The 27,304-nt window shown below is 43.7% G+C and overlaps 1 protein-coding gene across 1 annotated transcript in view; it reads right to left on the reverse strand.

The window, feature by feature from the left end:
* The window catches only part of lrmda (leucine rich melanocyte differentiation associated), a 645,680-nt gene that overhangs the window by 199,015 nt on the left and 419,361 nt on the right, over nucleotides 1-27,304 (reverse strand). Inside the window, exon 5 of the mRNA XM_033012480.1 lies at nucleotides 19,710-19,833. Within this exon, the coding sequence (XP_032868371.1) occupies nucleotides 19,710-19,833 (124 nt within the window). The remainder of the gene's footprint in view (nucleotides 1-19,709; nucleotides 19,834-27,304) is intronic.

The raw sequence follows: 27,304 nt of genomic DNA on the forward strand, positions 1-27,304 counted from the left end.
CAGTCCTTGTCACCTACTAATCATGGCGTGTGACACAGGGCTTTAGATGGTCAGGCTACTCATTAATCATCTGGCCTTAAACTTAAACTCTTTTCCTGAAAGATTAAAGCTTTAGACCATTTCTGTCCACTCCACCTGGCATTTGGAATCTTGTAAGTTCCCTGCACTATAATTTAGATCCCCAGAGACTAGTAAAACCTATTCATTTACCATGGCCTTGGCTTAGAATAGTTTGCTGCACGCAAGGCACTTTGAAACTCTGCAAATAAAATTCTTCAAGGACTTCAAAGAAAGTGACTGATGGAATTGTTTGGGTTTGGTAACTGGCTTTGAAAGCAAACTGTTCAGTTTTATTTTGCACAGCAATTATGGAAAACAAGTTTAATATTTGCACTTAAAATCATGAAACGCAAATATTTCATCAGTAACAAAATCATCTGTCATCCTGTCAGGCAAACGCCAAAGCTTTCAGTCATCGAGTACAGACTAGTCCCCGCTAGAACTTGACCTACAACATGGGCCAAACAAGTTAAAACAGTGGCTTAAATCTTGCCAATGACTCGTTACCAGGTTACCAAACAAAAAGTTCTTGTTAACTGCGTCAGAACTGAGCTACAACAATGTCTGTCTCTGCACACAAAGAGCAGTGGAGGGCTACTTTTTACTGTTGGTTGTATTTATTTCTATTCACAGATACTGTGTTGCTGGTCTGGACTGACAGTAGGTGGAAATGCTATCTTTCATTACAGAAAGTATAAATAGTGTAATCTATCAACACTGTCAATCAAGATGATTGATTACATGCTGTCATGAACGAGAGTGACATATTAGAAAAGTTTTGTTAACAATGCCTATTGCTAGTCCTCCTGCCACAGAAGCTGGTGATTAATGTGTTGTCAGGCTGTAATCCCACACCCCTGGCTAATGAGGCAGGAATTTATCATCTTTACAGAGTGGCAGATGTCAGAAGGAAAGGAATCCAAGTGCTGGAAACAATATACTTTTTCTTACCACGTCTGACAAGTCTGACAGGTCCAAACCACAAAGAACCTTTGTGTAAGCACATACTCAATGAGGGACTTTCAACTTCGTCATTTTTTTTTTTTTGTAGTGTACCGCAAAGAAGCAACTATTGCTCAAACAACACATAATAAGGAAGTACTGTGAACTGTGAACTCCCTCTCCCAAATTCGGAAAGGGAAAAAAAAAAAAATTACACAAAGCCACTTAGAAGGAATCATATGACCTGGATCTGTCAAGCAAGCAAATATCTTCAAAAGGTTTTGGGGTAGAACAGAAAGTGCCAAAAGCAGGGCCTGAGAGGCATTGCTTGCAGATAGCACTGCTCCCTATCAACAAGGCCCACGGGCAAAATGTGCCACAAACATTAACAAAGTAATTTAATATGAACAGTGCTGGCATTCCAGAGTTAAAGGTTCCTGTTTATGAGCAGCTGGAACTTTCCTGATCATGAACACTGAAAGATGAAGTTACAGTGTGGGCTGAAACAGGCGAGTGAGTAATGAAGTGTGAAGTGCTTGCACTACAGTCCCCATTGCCAACAGTCACATGATATTTCACAGCGACTGGACCCCCATGTCAAAAATAAACCTTCCACAACCGCAACGTCGTACAAACTTCCAGCAGAGCTGGCACACAGTGCAGGAGGAATATCTACTTTAGTTTGCAACTGCTTGGAAAGATCAGCCTGTTGAGAGCAATATGTAAAAGATTCCGAGAATTTTATTATCTTTTCTTACGATCACTTTACTGCTCTTCGGAAACAAAGGCAAAGGATAACAAATAATTTTTCTGGAAGAGCAACATAGTTTGGACTCTTATCTGTAAGTCTCAAACTAAAACTTCCCACTTTGTTAACCATCTTGTACATGACCCGGTTTGAGAGAGTCATGAAGTTATACAGTATGAAAACCGGCCCTTTGGCCCAACTCAACCATGCTGGTCAAGTTGCCTAACAGAGCTACTCCCACTTGCCTGCGCTGAGCCATATACTTCTTCATTGATGGAGGGTGTGGTCTCTGTCGAAGGTGGAAAGGGGTGGGGATGAGGAGATATGACTGGTGGTGGGATCACGTTGAAGATGGCAGAGAACGATTGTTGGAGACGGAGTTTGGTGGAAGGGCAAAGGTGAAGACCAAGTGAACTCTATCCTTGTTCCATCTGGGGGGAGGGGGTGCAACAGCAGATCTACTGGATACAGAGGAGAGGGATTTATCCATGACAGCAAGAGGGGGAAACCATGTTTACTAAAGAAAGAAGACATCTCTTTCATATTTCAGGACTTTCGTATGAAGAAAGACTGGATAGACTCGGCTTGTACTCGCTAGAATTTAGAAGATTGAGGGGGGATCTTATAGAAACTTACAAAATTCTAAAGGGGTTGGACAGGCTAGATGCAGGAAGATTATTTCCGATGTTGGGGAAGTCCAGAACAAGGGGTCACAGTTTAAGGATAAGAGGGAAGTCTTTTAGGACCGAGATGAGAATATCATTTTTTACACAGAGAGTGGTGAATCTGTGGAATTCTCTGCCACAGAAGGTAGTTGAGGCCAGTTCATTGTCTATATTTAAGAGGGAGCTAGATGTGGCCCTTGTGGCTAAAGAGATCAGGGGGTATGGAGAGAAAGCAGGTACAGGATACTGAGTTGGATGATCAGCCATGATCATATTGAATGGCGGTGCAGGCTCGAAGGGCCAAATGGCCTATTCCTGCACCTATTTTCTATGTTTCTATCTCGGATGTCCTAGATAGAAAGGCCTCATCTTGAGAACTGAGGTGGCAGTGATGGAGAAATAGAGAATAGGGGATAGAGTCACCTTGCTGTGTTCTTCAGAGATGCTGCCTGACCTGCTGAGTTATACCAGCACTTTGTGGCTTTTTGTAAACCACCATCTGCAGTTCATTGTTTCTCAATGTGGATGGCCATCTATCCCTCTCAACAACCCATTCAACGGTGAGATTCTGACATAAAGTCAAGCTGCTGGAAGACCCAACAGCAATTTGGCCAGCTTTATTTTCACCCATAGAAATCTGAAACCTGATCAGAACTGCGCTGTTTTAAAATATAATGGCTGACGTATTAAAAGGTCTTGCAGTAAATCATCGGATCTGCAGGAATTATTCATTCCTTTGCAAAGCTCAGATTCGCAAAAATCTAAAAAAAATCTGGGTTACTGGGTAAAAATTCAGAACTGCTTGTGCTTACAGAAATAATATTCAGTTACTTTAACAAGATTGCAACATATGCAAGTCAAATTTGTGGAGAAAGTAGTACAAATGATGCTCAATATACCACTGAATTATTAAATGCATTGGACCAACAAAGGCCAAGTTAATAAATCATTGCCATATTGTAGAATATAAACAGTGCAGTTGTTTTACATACCACCCAGTATATATAATAAATGATCACATTCACAACCACCTTTGGCAAAATAAATGAGGCTGATGGAGAGACAGGTTTATAACACGTATGGCAGCAGCTTTAGTCAAATACCGGATAGCAAGCTGATTCCCAAAATGGAGTCGAGCTTGTCCGTATACGATGCAGAGCACGATTTCATGGCACAAAATAACATGAGTAGATATTGTGGGATTTTAGTGTAAGTCCAATCCCTGATCCAAGAAGCTGAGCTGATAGAAACTAAACAGACTTGGAGGAAATAAAACTAGATCCCTCTGCACTACATTTATCAGTAACTTTCATCATTTGGATAATAGTCCGCCTATAGATTCCTCTTTCTGGGGTGCATGACCTTACACTATCCCAAATTAAACTCCATTTGTCAAGTTATCATGACATCCTCGTTCAGTAAGAGGCCTTCACACGCTGGGGTCATGGAGTTGGAACAGTCGACTTTAGTCCAAACAGCCTGCAACTCTCAGGAGGTCAGCTGTGCCCAACATATATGCTCCTCACATCTTACCTCAGGAAGCAGCACCTGCATGGACACATCAGCCAATTTGGGGCTTCTTCCAACTGTTTCCAGGCAAACTACAGGCAGCATGGTGCCGCAACGGTAGAGCTGCTGCCTTACAGCGCCGGAGACCTGGGTTCGATCCCAACTATGGGTGCTGCCTGTACGGAGTTTGTGCGTTATCACCGTGACCTTGTTGGTTTTCTCCGAGATCTTCGTTTTCCTCCCACACTCCAAAGACGTACAGGTTTGCAGGTAAATTGGCTTGGTGTAAGTATGGATTGTCCCTAGTGTGTAGGGGAGTGTAAGTGTGTAGGGGACGCTGGTCGGTTCAGTCTTGGTGGGCCAAAGGCCCTGTTTCCGCACTGTATCTCTAAACTATTAGTTCTGCTCTAATTAGTTGCCCCTTTTCAGATATTGCTATAGATTTGTACTTCCTTCCATGATTGAAGTACAAACTAACAAAGTGTGGTTCTGGATTAACAATGGCATCAGAAAGAATATTAGAGTCAGAGGTCACACAGTCATATAGCACAGAAACAGGCCCTTTGGCCCAACTAATCCTTGCTGACCAAGGAGCCACATCTAAGCTACTCCCATTTGCCCAAGTTTGGCCCATATAAATCTCTAAACTATTCCAACAATTCAAATACATTTGGTGGTACATGGAAAGGGAAGGTGCAGATTTAACATAGAAACAGAAACATAGAAAATAGGTGCAGGAGGAGGCCATTTGACCTTTCAAGCCAGCACCGCCATTCATTGTGATCATGGCTGATCATCCATAATCAGTACCCCATGACTGCCTTCTCCCCATATTCCTCGATTCCGCTAGCACCTAGACCTCCATCTAACTCTCTTTTAAATTCATCCAGTGAATTGGCCTCTACTGCCTTCTGTGGCAGAGAATTCCACAAATTCACAAATCTTTGGGTGAAAACATTTTTTCTCATCTCAGTTTTAAATGGCCTCCCCTTTATTCTTAGACTGTACCCCCCTGGTTTTGGACTCCCCCAACATTGGGAACATTTTTCCTGTAATTTAGATTTAGATTTAGGGGTGCAGGGTGGGTAAGGGCCATTTGGCCCACCGAGTCCATGCTGGCCACAGATCCCCCGCATATTGGTCTATCCTGCTCACAGGGAACAATGTACAGAAGTCAATGAACCTACAAATCTGCACATCTTTGCAATCTGGGAGGAAACCAAAGCACCCCGAGAAAGCCTACGCCGTCACAGGGAGAACATACAAACTCCATACAGACAGCACCCATAGTTTGGATCAAACCCGGGTCTCTGGTTAGAGGGTCAGGTTGGGCTGAAGGGTGCGTTTCCATGCAGTATGACTTTGACTCTATTTCTACCAGTATACTTGCTTCAAACAATTCCAACAAAATAAGAGAACAATCCATATATTTATTGAACATTAGAGGCACTGAACTGCTGCCACATTTACCTAAATAACAGCAGTTACCACACTACAAGAGTAATTCACTGTGTGTAGTGCTTAGACAATTCAATAAGATGAGGCAATAAATATCTACAATTGTTATATTTGTCAAATATAAATTTTGTGTTTACACGTGTTTGGCAAACAAATCAAATTTACATCAAATATATATTTATATACATTTAACCAGAATCAAACTGCTAGGTGTTATCTTACCCCTGGTTTGTCATTTTATTACTAAATTGCTTCATGAAAATGCTGAACATTCCAGCGGATAGTAGTAAGTGAATCCAGACTTTTGAACAAGCACAAGGCAATGCAGAACAATGTAAGTGATGTGCACTATAATATTACACAGACCTGTCATCTCACTCATTTTGGTGTAAAAATATAATCTATGTGGATGTATCCCATACAAAAACATAAATACACAATGATTTGTTCAAATAGATTGTGATTTGTCACGCTCCTTTTGGATATTAATCTGAATCTGACTAAGGGGAAACTCTTTCATATTTTGGATTAACATCAGTTATGCATCAAGAAGGAGAAATAGTGCAAGTATTCAAGACAAATATCAGTTGCAACCTATTGGGACAGATGCATCCCCAGATTTTATTCATATGACTCAAGGCAGCGCATTATGTTAGTTACCATTCTTGTTATTTTGTATTAAAATTCTGAATGAAATGTCTCTGAAGTACAAAAAAATAATTTTGAAACACAGATAATAATCATAAGCTCGTTAGTACGTATGATAAGAATGGAACTCAATGTCCAGACAACTTATTGTTTCTGGACAATCTCCTGCATAAGATTGAGTTGTCCATCCTGCTATTGGTCATGAACTACAAAAGTCTCAAAATCCCAATCAGAAACGATTTAAAAAAAAATTAGCCTGGAGTTTGATTCTGTGAATGCAGGACAGCAAAGCACAGGAATAGGCCCTTCGTTCCACAACATCCGTGCCGAACATGATGCAAGATAAACAAATCTCATCGGCCGGCACATAATGCATGCTTCTTCTATTCCCTGCATATACATGTAGCTGTCAAAAAGCCTCTTAAATGCTACAATCGTATCTGCTTTTACCACCACCTCTGACCGAGTTCCAGCAACTCACCATTTTCTGTGCAAAAAACTTGCTCCGCACATCTCCTTTAAACGTTGCCACTCCCACCTTAAAGCTATGCCCTCTAGTCTTTGATATTTCCACCCTGGGAGAAAAGCTGTGACTGTCTACCATATCTATGCCTCTCATAACTTTCTATACTTTTATCAGGTCTCCAGCAATTTATCATGAACCCGCCACAACAAAGATACAGCCAAGAAAGCACACCAATGCCTCGAGTTCTTAGAAAGCGTAGGAATTTCAGCATGTCCCCAACAAACCTCACCAACCTCCGCAGATGTGTCACAGAAAGCATCTTATCAGATGCATCACAACCAGTTTGGGAATAAGTCCATCCAAGGCCGCAAGCATTTGCAGAGAGCTGTAGATGTAGCCCAGACCATCACACACACCAGCCTCCCTTCCACTGACTTCATCTACACTTCACTCTACCTTGGCAAGGCCACCAACATAATCAAGGACCAGGCTCACCCTGGTCACTCCCTCCTCTCCCCTCTCCCATCGGGTGGAGGTACAGAAGTTTGAAAATGCATACCTCCAGATTCAGGAAGAATTCATTCCCGGCTGTTATCAGGCAACTGAATGGTCCTCTTATTAGCCAGAATGTGGGCCTGAACTCCATCTACCTCATTAGAGACATTTGAACTATCTTTATTCAGACTTTATCGGACTACAATGTTATATCTTTGCACTAAATGTTGTATCCTTTATCTGTGCATTGTGGACGGTTTGATTCAATTCATGTGTAGTTTAGTTTAGTTTAGTTTAGTTTATTGATACGTGTGTGGAGGTACAGTGAAAAGCTTTATGTTGCGTGCCTTCAGTCAGCGTAGAGACATTGCATTGAGCCATCCACAGTGTACATGTACAAGATAAAAGGAATCATATTTTGTGCAAGATGAAGTCCAGTAAACTCCGATTAAAGATAGCCTGAGTATCTCCAATGAGGTAATGGTATAGTCTTTTCTTTGACTGGATAGCACAGAAACAAAAACTTCTCACTGTACCTCGCGACACGTTGCAAAAATAATGAACTGAACTAAATCTATGGCTCGCCAGAGAAAATAATCCAAATCTGTCCAACCTCTTGTAGCCAATACCCCCTCACCCAGTCAACATTCTATCCTTGTCATCCAACCCCAACAAACTACAGGGTTATTTCAAGTTTAATATATAAATCAAAAGGGGAATTATCCTAACGAACACTTATAGTGCAATATATGCAATATATACAATACAATGACTGCCCCCCCCCCCCCCCCCCCGATGCAGGAGCTTGATCGCCCCGATGAGGAGGCCCGCCGCCGGCTACGGGAGTAAGATCGTCCCGTCAACGGAAGGTTAGAGGCCCCCGACCGCTGGAGGACAAAGAAGGGAGAGATTGAACATTTTTTCGCCTTCCAACCCAGTGAGGAATGTGGAGGAGTCACTGTGGTGGATGTTTATGTTAAAATGTGTTTTGTTTGTTCTGTTGCTTTTTATTAGTATGACTGGTTGGCAAATCAAATTGCTCGTATGTTACAAAAAAAAAGTTGGCTAATATAGTATGATTATGATGAATGCAAATTAGACCAAACTGGGCCACTAAAAATGAGAGTTTTACATCAATGTCAACACTGACATTGTCAGAGCAGATAACACATACTTACGTCCTGCGTTCTTCCCAACTACTTATCCAACCCCTCTCCTAAGAAAATCAAGAAAGAGACATCAGGAGCATGCGTTCTGTCTGAATTTCCCTTTTCTGAACTAGTACTATTTCAAATCAAATGAAATCGACTGTGTTAAACCCATGTTGGAGATCAAAACTCTAATTTCTCCCACCAATGCATAAACCACTTTGGAATAAAGTATTGGAACATTTGAAAATGGGCTTTTATTAATGATTCCTTCATTTTTGCATGCGACGAAGAAAAGAAAGAACTTATGTGGCACTTTTGTTGCCAGTTGCAACACAGCCAAGGGAGAATATTCGAAGTGTAGTCATTTTGCAATGTTGCCATTTTCTTTCTGCATTAAAATAAAAATGGATATGTAGCATTTAATTTTGCAGTGGAAATAAATACACTCACAGCAGGTCATGCTTTCATTTATTCCCTGTAGGAAATCTAGCTTTTGCTGCCTGAGATCCTGGACGGCAGAATTTGATGAACCAATTTACAGCAGAACAGAAACAAGCCCTTCGACCCAATCATCAATGACAACCAAAATGCTCCATCTAAGTTAGTTGCATTTGCCTGTGTTTGGCCCACGTTTCTCTAAACGTTTCCTATCCATGTACCTGTCTAAATGTCTTTTAAATGTTGTTATATTACTTGCATCAATGACTTCCTCTGGCTGCTCGTTCCATACACCAGTTATCCTCTGATTTGCCCCCAATTACATCATCCCCTCACTCCTTATACCCCTGTCCTCTGGTTCTTGATTCCCCTACCCTAGGGAAATACTGTAACTCTCTACATCCACCCTATTCCCTCAAGATTTTATACACCTTGATAAGATCATCTCTCTACTATTGCAGAAATTATGAATTCACAAATTGTGCAAATTGTGCTGCAGAAACTTAGCTGGACAGTCGGCATCTGGAGAGGGAATGGACAGGTGAGATTTTGGGTTGCAAACCTCCTTCAGAATGGCGAATGTTTGAAGAAGGATTCCAACCTGAAACATCGCCTGTTCATTTCCCCCCACAGATGCTGCCTGACCTGCTGAGTTCCTCCGGCAGTTTGTGTTTAACAAGCACAAAATAAGCATTAAAATGTATGATTTCCAAGTCTGTACAATGCTGACAATGTGTGAACTTCTGGCACAGGGAAAACAGACACTATTTCGGAATACCTCAAAGGTTTTCCAAGTAACAGCTGCTTAGCGTGTGTGCATTGCTGATCTACAGAGTATACTGCTCTCAATGATTGATACAATTATTATCTGCAACATTGCCCTATATTGAAATAAAACTTAAAGATGGTTGGTGGCAAGCTTGTGCTTTGCATCTTATACCGATGGATATCCAGACTTATTGTAGTAAATTAAACATCGCTTTTAAGCAAAACTAGACTTTGGATTTTAGCTATGCATAAAAATAAGATGATATTTCAGGAAGGAGCGTGCATGAGTAAAGTTTTGCCATCACCCCAATGCTTCATAGTTAGTGTATGAGTCCAGAATAGAGGCAGCTTCTACCATCTTTGTTCTTATTGAACTGATTGCTTCCCAATGTTTGTATTTTATATCTCTATGGGAATTTTTATTTTCACAAATCGCACAACATATTAAGTTAATAAATTCATAAGTGATAGGAGCTGAATTAGGCCATTCGGCCCATCAAGTCTACTCCCCATTTCAATCATGGCTGATCTAACTTTCCCTCTCAATCCCATTCTCCTGCCTTCTCCCCATAATCCCTGACAACCGTACTAATCAAGAACCTATCAATCTCCACCTTAAATATACCCATTGACTTGGCCTCCATAGCTGTCTATGTCAATGAATTCCATATTCCAACAGGCAAGATCTCCCTTTCACAAAACCATACTGACCTCAGTCTATTTTATCATATTTTATCATATTTAATCAATAAGAATAAAACATTATTGCTTTTAATTACATTAAGTGAACTTTTGTTGCATCCCATATAGGTGTTTAAACATCTAGAAATCTTACATTCATCCAGTGAGACATGTAGCCACCAAACTTTGAGACAACTTTAAACTGGATACAGTTTAAAATAGTTTTCTCACATTCTTTGAAATTAAAATTATCTGCGTAATGTCCCGAACCTTGTACTTGCATTTTTCAGCCGATATTCAACATCATATCATAGTATAACATATACAGCCTGGGGCTGGATATTAAAATGCATGTGTGATCATTTTTTTGCCCATAATAATTATTTTTCCAATCATTACCAATGATTACATTGGCTGCAACCTGATCTGAAAAATATCTTCAATTCCTTCTAATGAGACTTTTTTTTTCCTCTTGATGTTATTCTGAATTTGATCTATGATAATGCACAACATATATAATGTGCCCAGAATACTTGTATAAAAAGATAATTTTGAAAAAACTTAGAAAAATAATAGAATCTTTGAGTCTAAGTTTGTTTTGGAAGATTTGGTAACCAGATGATGTTCTATCAGAAGAACATTCTTTACGTGAGAATAATGGCCCACATCCCTCTAAATCTTTCCCATCCATGAACTTGTCCAAATGGCTTTTAAATGTTGTTGTACCTGCCTCAATGACTTCCTCTGGCTGCTCGTTCAATATAGCCACCAACCTCTGAGTGAAAAAGTTGCCTCGCAGGTTCCTATGAAATCATCCACTCACACTTAAATCCATGTCATCCACAGAATTGTGAATCTGTGAAATTCTCTGCCACAGAAGGCTGTGGAGGCCAATTCACTGGATGTTTTCAAGAGAGAGTTAGATATAGCTCTTAGGGCTAATGCTATCAAGGGATATGGGGAGAAAGCAGGAATGGGGCACTGATTTTGGATGATCAGCCATGATCATATTGAATGGTGGTGCTGGCCAGAAGGGCTGAATGGCCTACTCCTGCATCTATTTTCTATGTTTCTATGTCCTCTGGTTCTTGATTCTCCTACCCTGGGTAAAAGACTTTGCTAATATCTGTCGGGACGACAGATGGCACAATGGGCTAAGTGTTCGGCTGGCAACCGGAAGGTAGCCGGTTCGAATCCCGCTTGGAGTGCATACTGTCGTTGTGTCCTTGGGCAAGACACTTCACCCACCTTTGCCTGTGTGTGAATGTGTGTGAATTTGTGTGAGTGATTGGTGGTGGTCGGAGGGGCCGTAGGCACAGATTGGCAGCCACGCTTCCGTCAGTCTGCCCCAGGGCAGCTGTGGCTACAGAAGTAGCTTACCACCACCGAGTGTGACTGAGGAGTGAATGAATAATGCGATGTAAAGCGCCTTGAGTATTAGAAAGGCACTATATAAATCCCATCCATTATTATTATTATTATTAATATCACCCCTCAACTGGTGATTTACTGTGGAATAATCTTTGTAAATAAAAAACTAGTGGACATTAAAATACAAAAAATATAAATAGATTTATGCATTTACCTCTTAGTCATGAAGAAAGTCATTTTAATCTACAAATATTACTCTCGTAATCAGCTGAGAAGAGGTTCTTAAAGATAAGTATTTCAAACTACTTTGTAAAATTCCTTGAAGTTATTACAATGACAAACAGACTGCAATTGCTCAAACATAATTTCATCAACAAATTAAATTGAAGTCCATGATGCATGTTTCACCACACTATGTACCAAGGTCATCCAGGAGACTCAATAATCAAGCGTTACATCTGCGGTGAACCAAACTTGTCACCTCTCTGGGTCTTGTGGAAGGGTAAATGCTGGTGACAGGTTTTCAAACCAGATCAATGAGCTCAGTCTAATGTACCCCTGGTGAATAACCTGCCATCACTTGCTCAGACACAACTAATGGCCACTTGAGTGAGACACAAGAAGGTTATAGATATGGAGGGGAAAGTTGAAAATCAATGTAATCGGGAGTGAAGAGAATTAACACACTAAAGATATCTGAAAGGTTGTCCACCAACACTGGTTTTCATTTGCCATTAATTAAAGGAAGCTGGCTTCATTGGACAAGCACCTCAGTTAGTTTGTTCATCATGAAATGACCTTATTACAAATGCTTTCAAGAATGTAATGAATAATTTGTTTGCATCACACACTATTTCAGGCACAAATCTGCCTATGTGGATTTGATGTCATAAATGTAATTTGATGTCATCAATCTGAACGCACTGGAACTACTTGAATGCAAAACACTGGAAAGACTTTGAGAGACAAGCTGTTCGATTTTGACAGTGACTTCTCCCAGAATCTGCCCATGTAAAAAACACACATTGTGGTGTCTTAATACAGAGATTTGATGTAGAATTACAAAAGATTTTAAAAACTGAGCCTTTGCTCGCAAAGTATAAAATATCTCATACAAAAATTCTTAAGGAACATGATAGATGCAGAGTCAATGTTTCCCCCAGCTGGGATGCCTAGATTCCACAAATCATCTCAATGCTTTGCATACTGACAAAAAGATGCCTGTACACCCGATTAATAAACATACTTGATGCGTGGACGGAAAACTATATGATGATTAACTTTTTAATGGTGTAAGGTGTATGGTGTACTGGCACAGACCATCACAGAAATAAAGGCACTGGATTTTCTATACTCTGGACTTTATCCACCCATTTTGCTTAATTTCTCCTTATACAAAAATCAGCTTATCTCAGGGGCCAACATAGCGAACCTTCACTGCTCTCCCGCTATTGCAAGTTTATTCTTACTAAACAGGGACAGTAGACCTGTACACAACATTCAAGCTGCAGTCTCTAGGGTCCTAGATAATTTGAGCAATGGATCTCCACTCTCGCCCTGAAATCTTTTATTAAAGGCTACCATACCGTTTGCCATCCTAATTGCTCGCTGCACTGCATGTTAATTTTCAGTGATTCATGTGTACAAGGACACCTAGGTCCCACGGAACACCAATTCTCACCACTTATAAAACACTCTGGCTCTCTATTCCCACTAGCTCAATTCCTACTGAGACATCACTGATATAACATTACTTTGCAGTTAATGAACAAATATGGAAGGACGGTAAAATACAGCATGGAAACGGAAATCCTTGATGGACATCCAATTTCCTGTTCCAAACATAACATGCACTAATCTTGTCCCCCTGACATCATGGAGCCACATTTATGACAGCGATGACCACAGCCAATAAATCTCATGATAATCACAGTCAATGGGCCAAATTATTCCACGTTGCTTTTCGGGATAACTTTACATCTGAGTAAGCAATTCCTTTCAGGAGAGTGGGAAAACAGATGAAAAATATGCAAGAAAGGGCATTGGGTGATAAACATTGGCTGTGCAAGGTTAATGACAGAGTGAAGACTTGTTTTGTTGATGATTGTCTAGATCAACAAAAGGACTGGCTCAACTACATACAAGCTGCATGCCGAGGTACACAATACGATTCCTACACCAGGGAATCTGAAATGAACCTTGGTCAAAGAAAATAATGCTTTAAGTACTAAATCACAGGCAGCATTAGGGTGAACCATGCAATTATGAGTTTAATATAGATAGCTACTTTGGAGATTGTACTCCTCATTCGGCAAGCATAAGTATATGGGTGGGAATTGAAATTTGCCAGATTTTTGGGGGTACGCAAATGTTTTGTGACCAACAGATTAGTGAGTATTTACAGATTCATGCTCAGATGGTCATGGGGTGGTGGCTGAGGGGAGATTGAGATTGGTTTATTGTCATTTACCCCCTGTGAAATTCCTAGTGTGCATTTTTCTTCTTCTTCTGTCATGTGTCTTTTAGACCTGCAGCTCCGTTGAGGCGAGCCAAGCCAACGTGTCATCGCCCAGGTCAATCAGACCTCGTTCACCATTCGGTGGCCGGTGTTTGGGGCAACTGGTGACGATGTGCTCCACTATCTGTGTTGGATCCCCACACTCGCAGGAGGCGCTCGCTGTCCACGAGGCCCCACCTCTTCATCGCTACTCCATAGCGTCCGATGTCTGTCCTCAAGGGGTTGAGGGTTGTCCACTGCTTTCGGGGCAGGTCCTGGCTAGGGACGTCCATGGGGTCATCGATGTAATGGTGTAGCCTAGATGGTTCCGCTGACTACCACTGGTCTCTCCATCTCGTCTTGACCCAGGTGGCCTTGGAAGTGGCCTAGTGTGCATGAAGCTTAGGCTATACAAGCTAGACAGCAAGTTCAACAATTAATGCACACGACAAATGCTGAGCAGCAGAATGGTGCAAAGACTGTTGTACAATCTAAAGTAAATCCAAAAATATGGCAGAGTGGCAACAGTGGAAAAACCAAGTGAGGTAGAGTTAAGAGTAAGATTATGGAGCAACATGTCCGAGAAAGGAGGAAGAAGAAGGCAATTGGTTCAAAAGGATGAGAGCCATGGAAAGGAAGTTCTTCTTGGGACTGGATTCTGGATTTGCAAGCTCCTGTGTCTTCTCCTTGTAGGCAGAAGAGAGGAATGGAGGTGAACAGGTTGGCAGGCTTCCTTGGCGATACATCCAGCCTTCCTGATGCAGACCACCATCAAGGTCTGTGCCCTACTTGTCTTCAGTTGCACACTCTTGGACAGACACCTCATAGTTGTCACCTTGCAGACCCTGCCTCATTCTCTCAGAATGTTAACCCTATCATCTCCCTGGCAGAGCCACATCCTCCGAGGGAGACCGATTCACTTTATCAATCGTATGAAATTAAAGGCAGTTTGCGGGACCACTTTGCTCAACAAGTTATGTTCATTTCAGTCAATCATTTTCTGTTTGACTCAGAATTGATGTTGCTTTTTCATTTTCACATTTCATGGAATCACTTATTATTGACTGTTAATACTCTCATTCATGAGGAATGTGGATTTTACATGACCAGTTTTCTTTCAATTCAGTAGAAGCATGATCCTGTTTACCTGAATGAAGTATCACCAGCTTCTGGTTCTATTCCAGCTCGATTTGATGCGGAGCGTTGATTACATCCTGAGCAAATGCACTTACAAAAAAAATAATTTCTACTAAACCCTTAGTTGCAGTAAATAAATGAGGAAGCATACGGGGAGTCTAGTCTCAGGCCACCTGTTCCTTACAGTCCACGTTCCCCAGACTTGTAGAGTTTTAAAATATCTGAGATTTCATTCTACTTACACCAACAACAGCATATATTTATGTAGATTCTTCTACGAGGCTAAATACCCTGAACAGTTTCACAAACAAAATCGCCAAACTTAACAAAGATCCATTTAAGATAAACAATATTATTTTTACTTCCTGGCTTGTTGCCTTTAAGACCAATTTCATTTGAATGATTAGACTTCCTTGCAACATTACTCTTGCCAGATGCAGCAAATGGCCTTGAGGGAACACCATATTCAAAGCTGCATGTGGATAGAGGATAGGGGAAACCCCGGTTCTAAACCTTTGATAATTATCCCTTCGTTGGTGACAGTCAAATTGAGGTGCAAAACTTCTCATTATTCCTTTCACTCATGAGAATTGAGAGCGGCTGCTTTCTCCATCAGGAATAAATGTAGTTAATGCTCTTTCAACTGTCCTATCATCACTATATACATCGCATTTTGGGTCACACAGCAAGGAAATAGGCCCTTCAAGTCCATACTGAGCATCACACACCCATTCACACCCATTTTATGCTCCATTGAGCGTTCGAACATCTCAACCTGAGGAACTGAGGACGACAGATGGCACAATGGGCTAAGTGTTCGGCTGGCGACCGGAAGGTAGCCGGTTCGAATCCCGCTTGGAGTGCATACTGTCGTTGTGTCCTTGGGCAAGACACTTCACCCACCTTTGCCTGTGTGTGAATGTGTGTGAGTGATTGGTGGTGGTCGGAGGGGCCATAGGCGCAGATTGGCAGCCACGCTTCCGTCAGTCTGCCCCAGGGCAGCTGTGGCTACAGAAGTAGCTCACCACCACCGAGTGTGACTGAGGAGTGTATGAATAATGCGATGTAAAGCGCCTTGAGTATTCTAGAAAGGCGCTATATAAATCCCATCCATTATTATTATAACTCTCCAAGTGGTCCACCTGCAAAGTGAAGCAGCGCTAATGGACCAGGTAACACTTATGCCTCGCAATGCGATGGACTCTGTTGAGAAGCTGCAGTGTGCACAGCGGCCGATAATGTACATTTACATATGTGCACAGCTGGAGGCAGCAAATCCACCCATGACCTCACCTCTGCATCCAGCTGCTACACCGAGACCAATGGAACAGATCCCAAAGATGATACGGGGTTGCAGGTCAATTGGTCACTGTAAATTGCGCCATTGTAAGGGGAGTGGATGAGAAAGTGGGATACCATAGAGCTAGTTGTACATGGGGGTGATGCTTGCCTTGGACTTGGTGGGCCGAAGGGCCTGCTTCCGTGCTGCATCTGTCAATGAGTCAATGAGATGCACTTTGTACCTGGTCCCTAAACTCTCCCAGAGACTCTCCCTGATGCATCTGAGCCGATATGGTCCCATTTATATGAATAGGATGATAGACTTGCACTGTAAAGATAAGCAAAGATAATTGACTTTGCTTTTTAACTTGATTTTAATTAATATTTTTAATCCATTTACACAAGGTGAATGTGGTTTTAAATGAACATATTATTTTTAAAGTGTTTTAATTAATATTTAATTTTTTTCAAGTTTCTAGCTCTCTCTGCCTATCTGAGACATGTAGAAACAAACGAAGGTAAAGGTCTTTGCGAACAAGAACAGTCCATTGGTCATCAGGGCAGTCTGATGGAGCAGCATAGTGCATCCGGTAGGTGGCGCGGCTCTCGCCAGCAGCGGCCTCTGCAGTCCGTCTGCGTTTTTATTATTTTATGTCTATGTTTTAATGTAGTTTTTGTTATTTTTGTTGGGGTATGTGTGTGGGGGGGTGGGGGTGGTGTGGGGGGGGAGGGGGAAACTTTTAAATCTCTCCCTGCACGGGAGACCCGACCTTTTCTTTGTCGGGTCTCCGTTGTCGTTGGGGCTGCAACGAGGAGCGGCCTCCAACAGGAAAACCGGGGACTCCAGTGCCGACACTCACCTCACCGTCGCGGAGCTGGCCGAGTCCAGAGCGGGTGGAGCTGTGGTGGACGCTGCTGCGGCCCGACCCCCGGAGATTCGGTGGCTGCAACTGCGGGTTTGGCGGACGGCACCGGGAGCCCGCGGGTCCCTGGAGGGAGACCGCTTTTCGGGGCTTCCGCAACGGCGACTTCTCCCGCCCGAGTTGCGGGGTTGAAGTGCTCCTGGAGCGGGGCCTTACAGCACCGCCCCGCGCGGCTTGGAATGGCTGCGGGCTGCGAACGCGCACCGGGGGCTCTAACACCAAGACCCGGTGCGCGAACTTGCATTACCCGGCGTGGTTTAATGGCCACGGGACAATTCGCCATCGCCCGCCGGGGGCTTTGACTTTGACTCTGACATGGGGGGGGAGAGTGCAGTGGAGAGAGAAGTTTTTTTGGCCTTCCATCACAGCAATGTGATGGATGTTTATGTAAAATATGTTGTGTCTTGGGTCTATTTGTTGTAATGTATGGCTGCAGAAACGGCATTTCGTTTGGACCTCACGGGGTCCAAATGACAATAAATTGAATTGTATTGTATTGTATTGTATTGTATCCACTGAAGAAGGGTTTTGGCCCGAAACGTTGCCTATTTCCTTCGCTCCATAGATGCTGTCTCACCCGCTGAGTTTCTCCAGCACTTTTGTCTACCTTCAATTTTCCAGCATCTGCAGTTCCTTCTTGAACATCCACTTCACCATCTCTGCGACCCAATTTGATCCTGACCTCCGGTGCTGTTTATCTAGTTTGCACATTCTCCCTGTGACTGCATGGGCTTCCCCTCCCCGCCTCATTCCAAAAACACATGGCCTGATTTGTTAACAGGTCACACTGTAAATAGCTCTTGGTGTGCAGGTGAGCAGCAGAATTTGAGAGGAGTTTACGGGATGCAGGGAGAATAAAATGGGATTAGTGTAGATTTAGCACAGAAGCGTGCGTGCTTGGAGGGCTGAAGGGCTCGTTCCCTTGCTGTACGACTGTGACTCTAATGCCCCTGACCCACTTAGGAAACCTGAACGGAAACCTCTGGAGACTTTGCGCCCCACCCAAGGTTTCCGTGCGGTTCCCGGAGGTTGCAGGTGGTTGCCGGAGGTTGCAGGTAGTGGAAGCAGGTAGGGAGACTGACAAAAACCTCCGGGAACCGCACGGAAACCTTGGGTGGGGCACAAAGTCTCCAGAGGTTTCCGTTCAGGTTTCCTAAGTGGGACAGGGGCATTACTTTCCACCAGTTGGCAGAAGGCTTCACCTCACATAACGATCCAAGCATGATTTGAGGAGCCAAGCGCCGGATAAGGTGAGTGTGACTGTCGACATTGCAAAAAATATAAATGCAAACCACAAGATGGATAACACTTGCTCCTACCAATGTCGTTTACATCATTGTGGTAATAGATATATTAAATGCATCTTTTTTTTTACACAGTCTATGCACTGGATATTCAACCTCTGTGCACTGTCAACTGTTTGGATTTGGAAGTTTAACGTATAAACAAGGATCACCAAGAATATATACCCTTTGTCTCATAAATGCCACAATGTCACACGGAGGATAAAACGGCGAAGTTTGTCAACAAACAGCAAAAAAATATCCAATTATGCTCTGCCAGAGAAATCCAATTACCTGCAGGTTTGGACACAGCTGCAGTAATTGGTGATCTGCACTTTTGGTCAGCAGACAATTGGGATGATGAAGGCAATTAAACACAAAGACTACACATGCCCTGCAGAGGTTATTGTGGCTGCCGTATCAAAGCTCATCAATTTCAAAATAAGACGAATGGAAGCTGCCTCCCAATCTCTTCAGCCGCGGAGGCAACCAAAATATTAGTGAGGTGATCATAAGGTAAATTATGTCAATGGAATGACAAATGAAGGCTTTGCAAAAAATGGAGAGGAATAATTACAGGCCCAGAATATAATTGAGCAATTTGATGGTCCTGTACGTGAGCTGTCGTTTTGATGTGAAGTGCTGTCACGGCCTGTAACACTACTGGAATCAGACAGGCCTCGTCCACTTTGATCTACGCTTAGGCAAATGAAATGAGGTCAAAATCTGGTCATTAAAATCTCCCTTGTGTGATTAAAGTTTTTTTTTAAACTTTAACAGGAGATTTAATTTTTTTTTTAAAATCAGACGCCGTGAAGCACAAATTGTCAGCGCGGTAATAAAGAACAGGAGGCAACAAGCTGGAAAGGTGGACTAACGGGATGTTCTTAAAGCTAGGAATAATTCAACAAAAGATCAAATCAATTAAATAAGAGAACATATGTACATTTATGCAACTTGATATCATATGTGTGTGTATATATAGTTTTACGTAGGGATTCGCAGGTTAACAGACGTGTAAGTAATATTGATACTATAGGTAGCAATTTTTCCTGAACTGTTTTTTGTATTTGCATGCAGCAATTAAGAAAGATTACAAGATATCCTTGTACAATCGCTTCTAATAAAATTAAAAAAAAAAAAAAAAAAGAAAAGAAAGATTACATTGTCTAATTCTGGATACTTTACCAGTTCTTTGGGTTTCACCACTTTCATGAAGACGCCACGAGTGCTTGCTTCTCTTTGTTCTTTTTGGGTTACCTTCCTTGCATCCAGGAACTTCAGGTTTGGCATCTTATGAAGAATGAAGAACCTGGAAAAGGAATCACGAGTGAGGTCTCAGTTAATAACCGTCATTCTTCTCCCAGTAGCTGGCCCGACGGGAGAGCTACACCCGATGAAGGAAAACAATATATTAGAAAGAAAGCAGTGGCAAACAGGTCCACACTGTATGGTACAGAAAACACACAGGAAATTGGACACAAAAGATACAAAATGGAACCTGCAAAGAAACCTTTGGCATCAAGCCTCCTTAAAATATGGGGGGAAAAGCCATTGAAATGTTGCCTTTATCGACATCAGGACACCCCAAAGGACATTCTTTTCATTGAAGAACATTTGAAGCATGATATTGTGACAATACAGGAACACAGTGAAGAATCTCTACATAGCAAGAGCCCAGAGCATTGGAAAAAACAAAACAAGATAACAGTTCTGATTGAGGAACAAACAAATACAAAATTTTAAAAATAGTGAATTCCCTGAGTAGTACCATGGGATGATTGCTCCCTGCCAGAGGAGGAACTTGGAGTTTTTGTTAAGCATCGCGTCCAGAAATCAGACCTCAGACAGTGCTGTGTGGTCTTGGTACTGCACTGCATGGTTAGTTAGTTCAGATCATAAACCACAGCTCTCTGACCCAGACTTAAGAAGGTAACCTTAAATCTAACATCAACTTCAAAAAGAAAAATATCTAAAAATCTGGTAAGATAACTATTAATAACATAAGGAGGGAGCAAAGTCACATTGCAGATGTAGTTGTAAACTGTTTTATTTCACAAAACCATGAGCAGTCGAAATTTGACGAGAGTTTGGCTACAAGCAGAATAATACTATAATTTTCCCTGTAATTTGTTGATGAAACGATGTCAGCAAAGCTTGCTGAGAAGTCACAGCAAGGCTAACAGGATACCTGAGGGAAGGCAACTGTGTCTCCTTGTTCCTTTATCAGTTCATATGATGATTAACCACTCAACTCTCCTTAAACAGGTTGCATATTCTAAAATTTGTAGCAAAGAACTGAGGATTAAGTGCAGGTGTATTCAACTTAATAATAGGCAAGGAATACATGATATGAGAAATCAGAGTCGGAAAGAAGTAGTCAGCAACAGGTCTTTCAGCCCCATAGTATTTGCACTGACCATCAAACACCAAAAATCATAAGAGATACAGTCAGAGCAGAATTAGACCATTCAGCGAATCAAGTCTACTCTGCCATTCAATCATGGCTGATCTTTCTCTCCCTCCTGACCCCATTCTCCTGCCTTCTCCCCATAACTCTGATGTCGTCCCAGACTAACTCATCGGGTCAGGCAGCATTTCTGAAGAAAAGGAATACGTGATGTTTCAGGTCTCGTTCCTGGTTTAAGAAGACATTATTTTGAGAGGTAATTAGGCCTTTCTGTCAAGCCAGTCATTCTGTCGGATGGGTGTGTTGCCACTTGCCTCTGCAGTTTAATTTTGTACTTAAGCGAGGAACACGTTTGACGTGGCTGTCTGACGCTGGCAGAACGCCAGGCACTAAGACAACAATTCTGAAGAATTTCTGCTGATTCAAGCTTCTGATTATAATAATAATAATAATAATAATAATAAATTTTATTTATGGGCGCCTTTCAAGAGTCTCAAGGACACCTTACAAAAATTGAGCATGTAGAGGAAAAACATGTAAGGGGAATGAAATAAATAGTAGAGACATGACTAGTACACAAAGTAAAGACAGAATTCAATACAAAACACAGTATGAGGCAATTAATGCACAGATGAAAAGGGACGGGGACGTGGGGCTAAGGATAGGCAGAGGTGAAGAGATGGGTCTTGAGGCGGGACTGGAAGATGGTGAGGGACACGGAATCGCGGATCAGTTGGGGGAGGGAGTTCCAGAGCCTGGGAGCTGCCCTGGAGAAGGCTCTGTCCCCAAAACTGCGGAGGTTGGACTTGTGGATGGAGAGGAGACCGGCTGATGTGGATCTGAGGGACCGTGAGGGTTGGTAGGGGGAGAGGAGGTCAATGAGATATGGGGGGGCCAGATGGTGGAGGGCTTTGTAGGTGAGGACCAGGATTTTGTAGGTGATCCGGTGGGTGATGGGAAGCCAGTGAAGTTGTTTGAGGACTGGAGTGATGTGATGCCAGGATTTGGTATGGGTGATGAGTCGGGCGGCTGCGTTCTGGACCAGTTGGAGTCGGTTGATGTAGGTGGAGCTGATGCCAAGGAGAAGTGAGTTGCAATAGTCCAGTCGGGAGGTGATGAAGGCATGGATGAGTCTTTCAGCAGCGGGCGGTGTGAGAGAGGGTCTGAGTTTGGCGATGTTGCGGAGATGAAAGAAGGAGGTTTTAATGACATGGCGGATGTGAGGCTCAAGGGAGAGGGTGGAATCAAAGATCACGCCAAGGTTACAGGCCTGGGGAGATGGGGAGACAGTGGTGCCGTCGATGGTGAGAGTGGGGTTATTGATTTTGCTGAGTGTGGCTTTGGAGCCTATGAGGAGGAATTTTGTCTTATCGCTGTTTAGTTTGAGGAAATTATGTTGCATCCAGGTTTTTATAGCTGACAAACAGGAGTTGATATGGGAGAGGGGGGGGGGGTTGTGGGGGGATTTGGTGCCAAGGTAAATCTGGGTGTCATCAGCGTAACAGTGGAAGTCCAGATTGAAGTGGCGGAGTATCTGACCAAGGGGGAGGATGTAGATGATGAAGAGGAGGGGGCCGAGTACGGAGCCTTGGGGAACGCCTTGAGTGACTGTGGCTGTAGCAGAGGTGTGGTTGTGGAGAGAGATGAAGTGGGATCTGTTGGAAAGGTAGGAACGGAGCCAGCTGAGTGCAGAGCCTTCAATGCCGAGGTCTTTGAGTCTGGTGAGGAGGATGTTATGGTTCACTGTATCGAAGGCTGCGCTCAGGTCGAGGAGGATGAGGATGTTGAGGGAACCAGTGTCAGCAGAGGTGAGGAGGCCGTTGAGGACTTTGAGGAGAGAAGTTTCTGTGCTATGGAGGGGGCGAAAGCCAGATTGGAGGGGTTCAAGTAGGTTATACGCAAGGAGGTGGGAATGAAGTTGCGACGCAACGATACGCTCCAGGGTTTTTGAAAGAAAGGGGAGGTTTGAGATTGGGCGGTAGTTAATGAGAGAGGAGGGATCAAGACCAGGTTTCTTTAAGATTGGTGTAACGGCAGCAGTTTTGAAAGCGGAGGGGACAATTCCTTGGGACAATGAGGAGTTGAAGAGATTAGTGAGGTAGGGGCAGAGAACGGGGAGGCAGGACTTCAACAGGGGAGTGGGGAGAGGGTCGAGGGAGCAGGTAGTGGGTTTGGAAGAGCTGATGAGTTTGGAAATTTCAATAGGGGTGACCAGGTCAAACTGGGAGAGGAAGCAGTGTGGAGGAGGGGTAAGGAGGTCAGTGGAGATGTTGAAAGGAGGGGCCTTGGTAGGTGGTGGAGTAGATGCTGGGGAGTCGGGTACAGGAGATAAAGATTGATAGATGGTGCTGATTTTATCAGCGAAAAAGTGGAGGAATGAGTTGCAGAGATCCGGAGTAGAGGTAGGGAGAGTGTTGGCTCGAGGCTTGAGGAGGTTGCCCACTGTGGAGAAGAGGGTTCTGTGGTTTAGGCAGGGATCGGTGAATATGGAGGAGAGGTAGGCAGATTTTGCAGCAATGAGAGCATCTTTGTAGTCAGTGAGGTGGAGTTTGTAAGCTTCAAGGTGGACTGTGAGAGATGATTTCTTTATAAGTCGTTCGAGTTGGCGACCAGTCTGTTTCAGTTTACGAAGTGCAGGTGTGTACCAGGGTGAAGATGTGTTGAAAGTTACGGTTCTTGTTTTGAGGGGGGCCAGAGTGTTGAGGGAGGTAGACAAGGTGGAGTTGAGATGGTTTGTGAGATCATCAGGTGAGATGGGGGTTGAGTCCAGGGGGAGAGTGGTGGAGAGCAGGTCAGAGAGATGGTGGGAATCAATGGATTTTAGATTACGGAAGGTGATTTCTCGGAGGAAGCGGGGGCGAGGTGTCGGAGAAGGGATGGTGAACCGTATAAGCTTATGATCAGAGAGGGGGAAGAGGCAAGGATGGAGGTCGAGTACCGGTTGATTTGTGGAGCAGACCAGGTCAAGGATGTGACCTTTGTCATGGGTGGGAAAGGTGACGTGCTGAGTGAGAGAGAAGTTGTCCAGTAAAAAGGCGAATTCAGATGCGAGCTTGCAGGTGGGGGAGTCCATGTGAATATTTAAGTCACCAAGTAGCAGCAGACGTGGGGAGAGGGATGAGGCAAGTGTGAGGAGTTCAGTGAAGTCAGATAGGAAGGAGGGGTTTGGTTTAGGTGGCCGGTAAATGAGGATGACTGTCATGGAGGAAAGGGCTTTGAAGGCGAGGAATTCAAATGATGCTACTGGGGGGAAGGTGAGTTAAGTGATACGGAAATTCTGGTTGAAAATAACAGCGAGGCCACCTCCATGGCGGGAGGGGCGGGGCTTGGAAATGTAATTACATCCAGGTGGGGATGTTTGATTGAGGGAGAAGAAGACATTGGGTTGTTGCCAGGTCTCAGTGAGCAGAAGGAAGTCCAGAGTGTTGTCAAGGATTAGTTCATGGAGGGCAAGGGCTTTGTTGTTGAGCGACCTGGTGTTGAGGGGGGCAAAGTTGGCATTGTGAGAGGGTGGAGGGATGGGGGCAGGCTGGAGAGATCTGAGGTTGTCCCGGTTGACAGTGCGTGCGGTCAGCTGGGGTGGGGGGTGACGCGGTTGAAGGGGGGCAGAGCGTGGTAGTGAGCAGATGGATGGAATGGAATGTCCGTGGTTGAAGCAAACAAGCCTGCGCCGAGAGCCTCTGTGGATGTAACGGGGTCGACGCAGAAGTCCAAGCTGTTCAATGACCTGGATGCAGGATGGGATGTGGTTGTTGCAGAAACCAGCCATCTGCAGGGTTGAGTATTTGAGCATGATGGTGAGGGTGCAGAGAGGTGTCCAGCGGTGCCGGTGCAGGTGGAGAGAGTATCCAGCGGTGAGGGAGCAGAGAGGTTGTGCAGCAGAGCGGGTGCAGCGAGGTGTCGAGCAGTGAGGGAGCAAAGAGGTTGACCAGCAATGCAGATGCAGCGAGGTGTCCAGCAATTGAGGGAGCAAATAGGTTGTCCAGCAGAGCAGGTGTAGAGGTAGTCCAGTGATGAGGGTGCAGAGGTAGTCCAGTGATGAGGGTGCAGAGAGTATCCAGCAGTGCAGGTGCAGAGAGGTTGTCCAGCGGTGCAGGTGTAGAGAGGTTGTCCAGCGGTGCGGGTGTAGAGAGGTTGTCCAGCGGTGCGGGTGCAGAGAGGTTGTCCAGCGGTGCAGGTGCAGAGATGATCAAGCTGGAGCAGGGAGGTGTCCAGCGTCGATGGTGCACAGGCACAGGCACAGGCACAGGTACAGGCAGGTAGGTAACAGACGGGGGGGGAGGGGGGGACAGCGGGCGGAGATGCGGCGAACAGTCAACGCCAGCGTCCTCTCCGGGCAGCGTGCAGGGATTCTAGCGGTTCTGGCGGCTAGCTGTATAGGCCGCAGGGGGACGATCATTCAACGGCCGAAAACGGCCAAAAAAGACCACAGACCACCTCAACTGGAGTGACCCTCCAGTGGTCCCACGACAGGTGGTAGATCAAGACCTCGTCCGGGATGAAAATAAACCGCAGTCGGCAATTGAAGGAGATGAAGCCGATTCGCGGTAAGGGACCGTTGTTAATTTGAAATTCCCGCCGCCGCCATTTTTTCCCGTGAATAAATTATATTTAGTTTTAAAACTCAAGATAGACACAAAGTGCTGGAGTTACTCAACAAGCCAGACAATATCTCTGGAGAAGATGGATAGGTGATGTTTTGGGTCGGAACCCTTCTGCAACCTTGAAACATCACCTATCCTTCTTCTCCAGATATGCAGCCTGAGTTACTCCAGCATTTAGTGCCTTTATTCAGTGTAAACCAGCATCTTCACTTTCTTCCTACTCATTTGCACTCATTTTATATTAAATTATTCCACCACTTATAGGCATTGAGAAAAACGTCCAGCTGGTCAAATAACCACCCAACCCATTGGCCTTTGGGATATGGGTGGAAACTGGAGAATCTTGAGGAAGCTCTCTTATCAGATGAAGCATTTTAAAACAGCTCACAATCAACACTGGAGGGCAGGATTAAACCCAGGTTTAGTTTAAACTGATGATAGACACAAAAAGTTGGAGTAACTCAGCGAGACAGGCAACATCTCTGGAGAGAAGGAATTGGGGATAATAGACAACAGACCATAGGTGCAGGAGTAGGCCAATTCGACCCTTCAAGCCAGCACCGCCATTCACAGTGATCATGGCTGATTATGCACAATCAGTACCCCGTTCCTGCCTTCTCCCCTTATCCCCTGATTCAGCTACCTTTAAGATCTCTATCTAACTCTCTCTTGAAAGCATCCAGAGAATTGGCCTCCACCGCCCTCTGAGGCAGAGAATTCTACAGATTCACAACTCTCTGTGTGAAAAAGCTTTTCCTCATCTCCGTTCTAAATGGCTTACCCCTTATTCTTAAACTGTGTCCCCTGGTTCTGGACTCCACCAACAATGGGAAACATTTTTCCTGCCTCTAGCGTGTCCAAACCCTTAATAATCTTATTTGTTTCAATAAGATCCCTCTCATCCTTCTAAATTCCAGAGTATACAATGTTTCGGGTCGAGACCCTTCTTCAGACTGGTTAGGGATAAGGGAAACGAGAGATATAGACAGTGATGTGGAGAGATAAAGAACAACGAACGAAAGATATGCAAAAAAGTTTAGTTTAGATTAATATATTGTCATATGTACTGAGTAACAGTAAAACATTTATTTGTTGCATGCTATCCAGATAGCGGAAAATACTATACATGATTACAATCGAGCCATCCACAGTGTACAGATACAGGATAAAGGGAATAATGTTCAGTGCTCGAAAAAGTCCAGCAACCTCCGATTAATGATAGCCCGAGGGTTTGCAATGTGGTAGATGGTAGGTCAGAAATGCTGCCTAGTTGGCGATAGGATGGTTCAGTTGCCTGATAAAGGCTTAGAAGAAATTGTTGGGGAGAGTTGGCAAGGTTGCTGGAGCTGTGAGATTGACACACTCCTCCTGTGCCATCATACTCGTCAAAGTCAAATACTGGACTAGAAATGCATTGTATGCATTTGCAGCTAATACCAGCTTACAAAATGAGAATGCGCTCCGGTTTTAGAAATTACCAGGCAGGAGTTCACACATGTTGGGAAAATGAACGGGAGACTCAAATAAAAAATATTTAATATTCTGTGATGCAATTGGTTCATACATTGCTCACAAGTAAATCAGCTACACTTGAGTGAGCAAGCGAGACTATTCCTTGAAATAAATGGCAGGTTGTTATTTCTTGGAGAGAAACTTGTGGCTTTCTGTGTCTCATCTCACCTTAAGTGCTGCAGTGATTGCACATAAATATCAGTGCCTGCCCATTAGTCTCACCAAGATCTTGACAACAAATTATGGCCCTTTGTGTT

The sequence above is a fragment of the Amblyraja radiata genome, chromosome 37, assembly GCF_010909765.2.
Source record: "Amblyraja radiata isolate CabotCenter1 chromosome 37, sAmbRad1.1.pri, whole genome shotgun sequence".
Taxonomy (NCBI): domain Eukaryota; kingdom Metazoa; phylum Chordata; class Chondrichthyes; order Rajiformes; family Rajidae; genus Amblyraja; species Amblyraja radiata.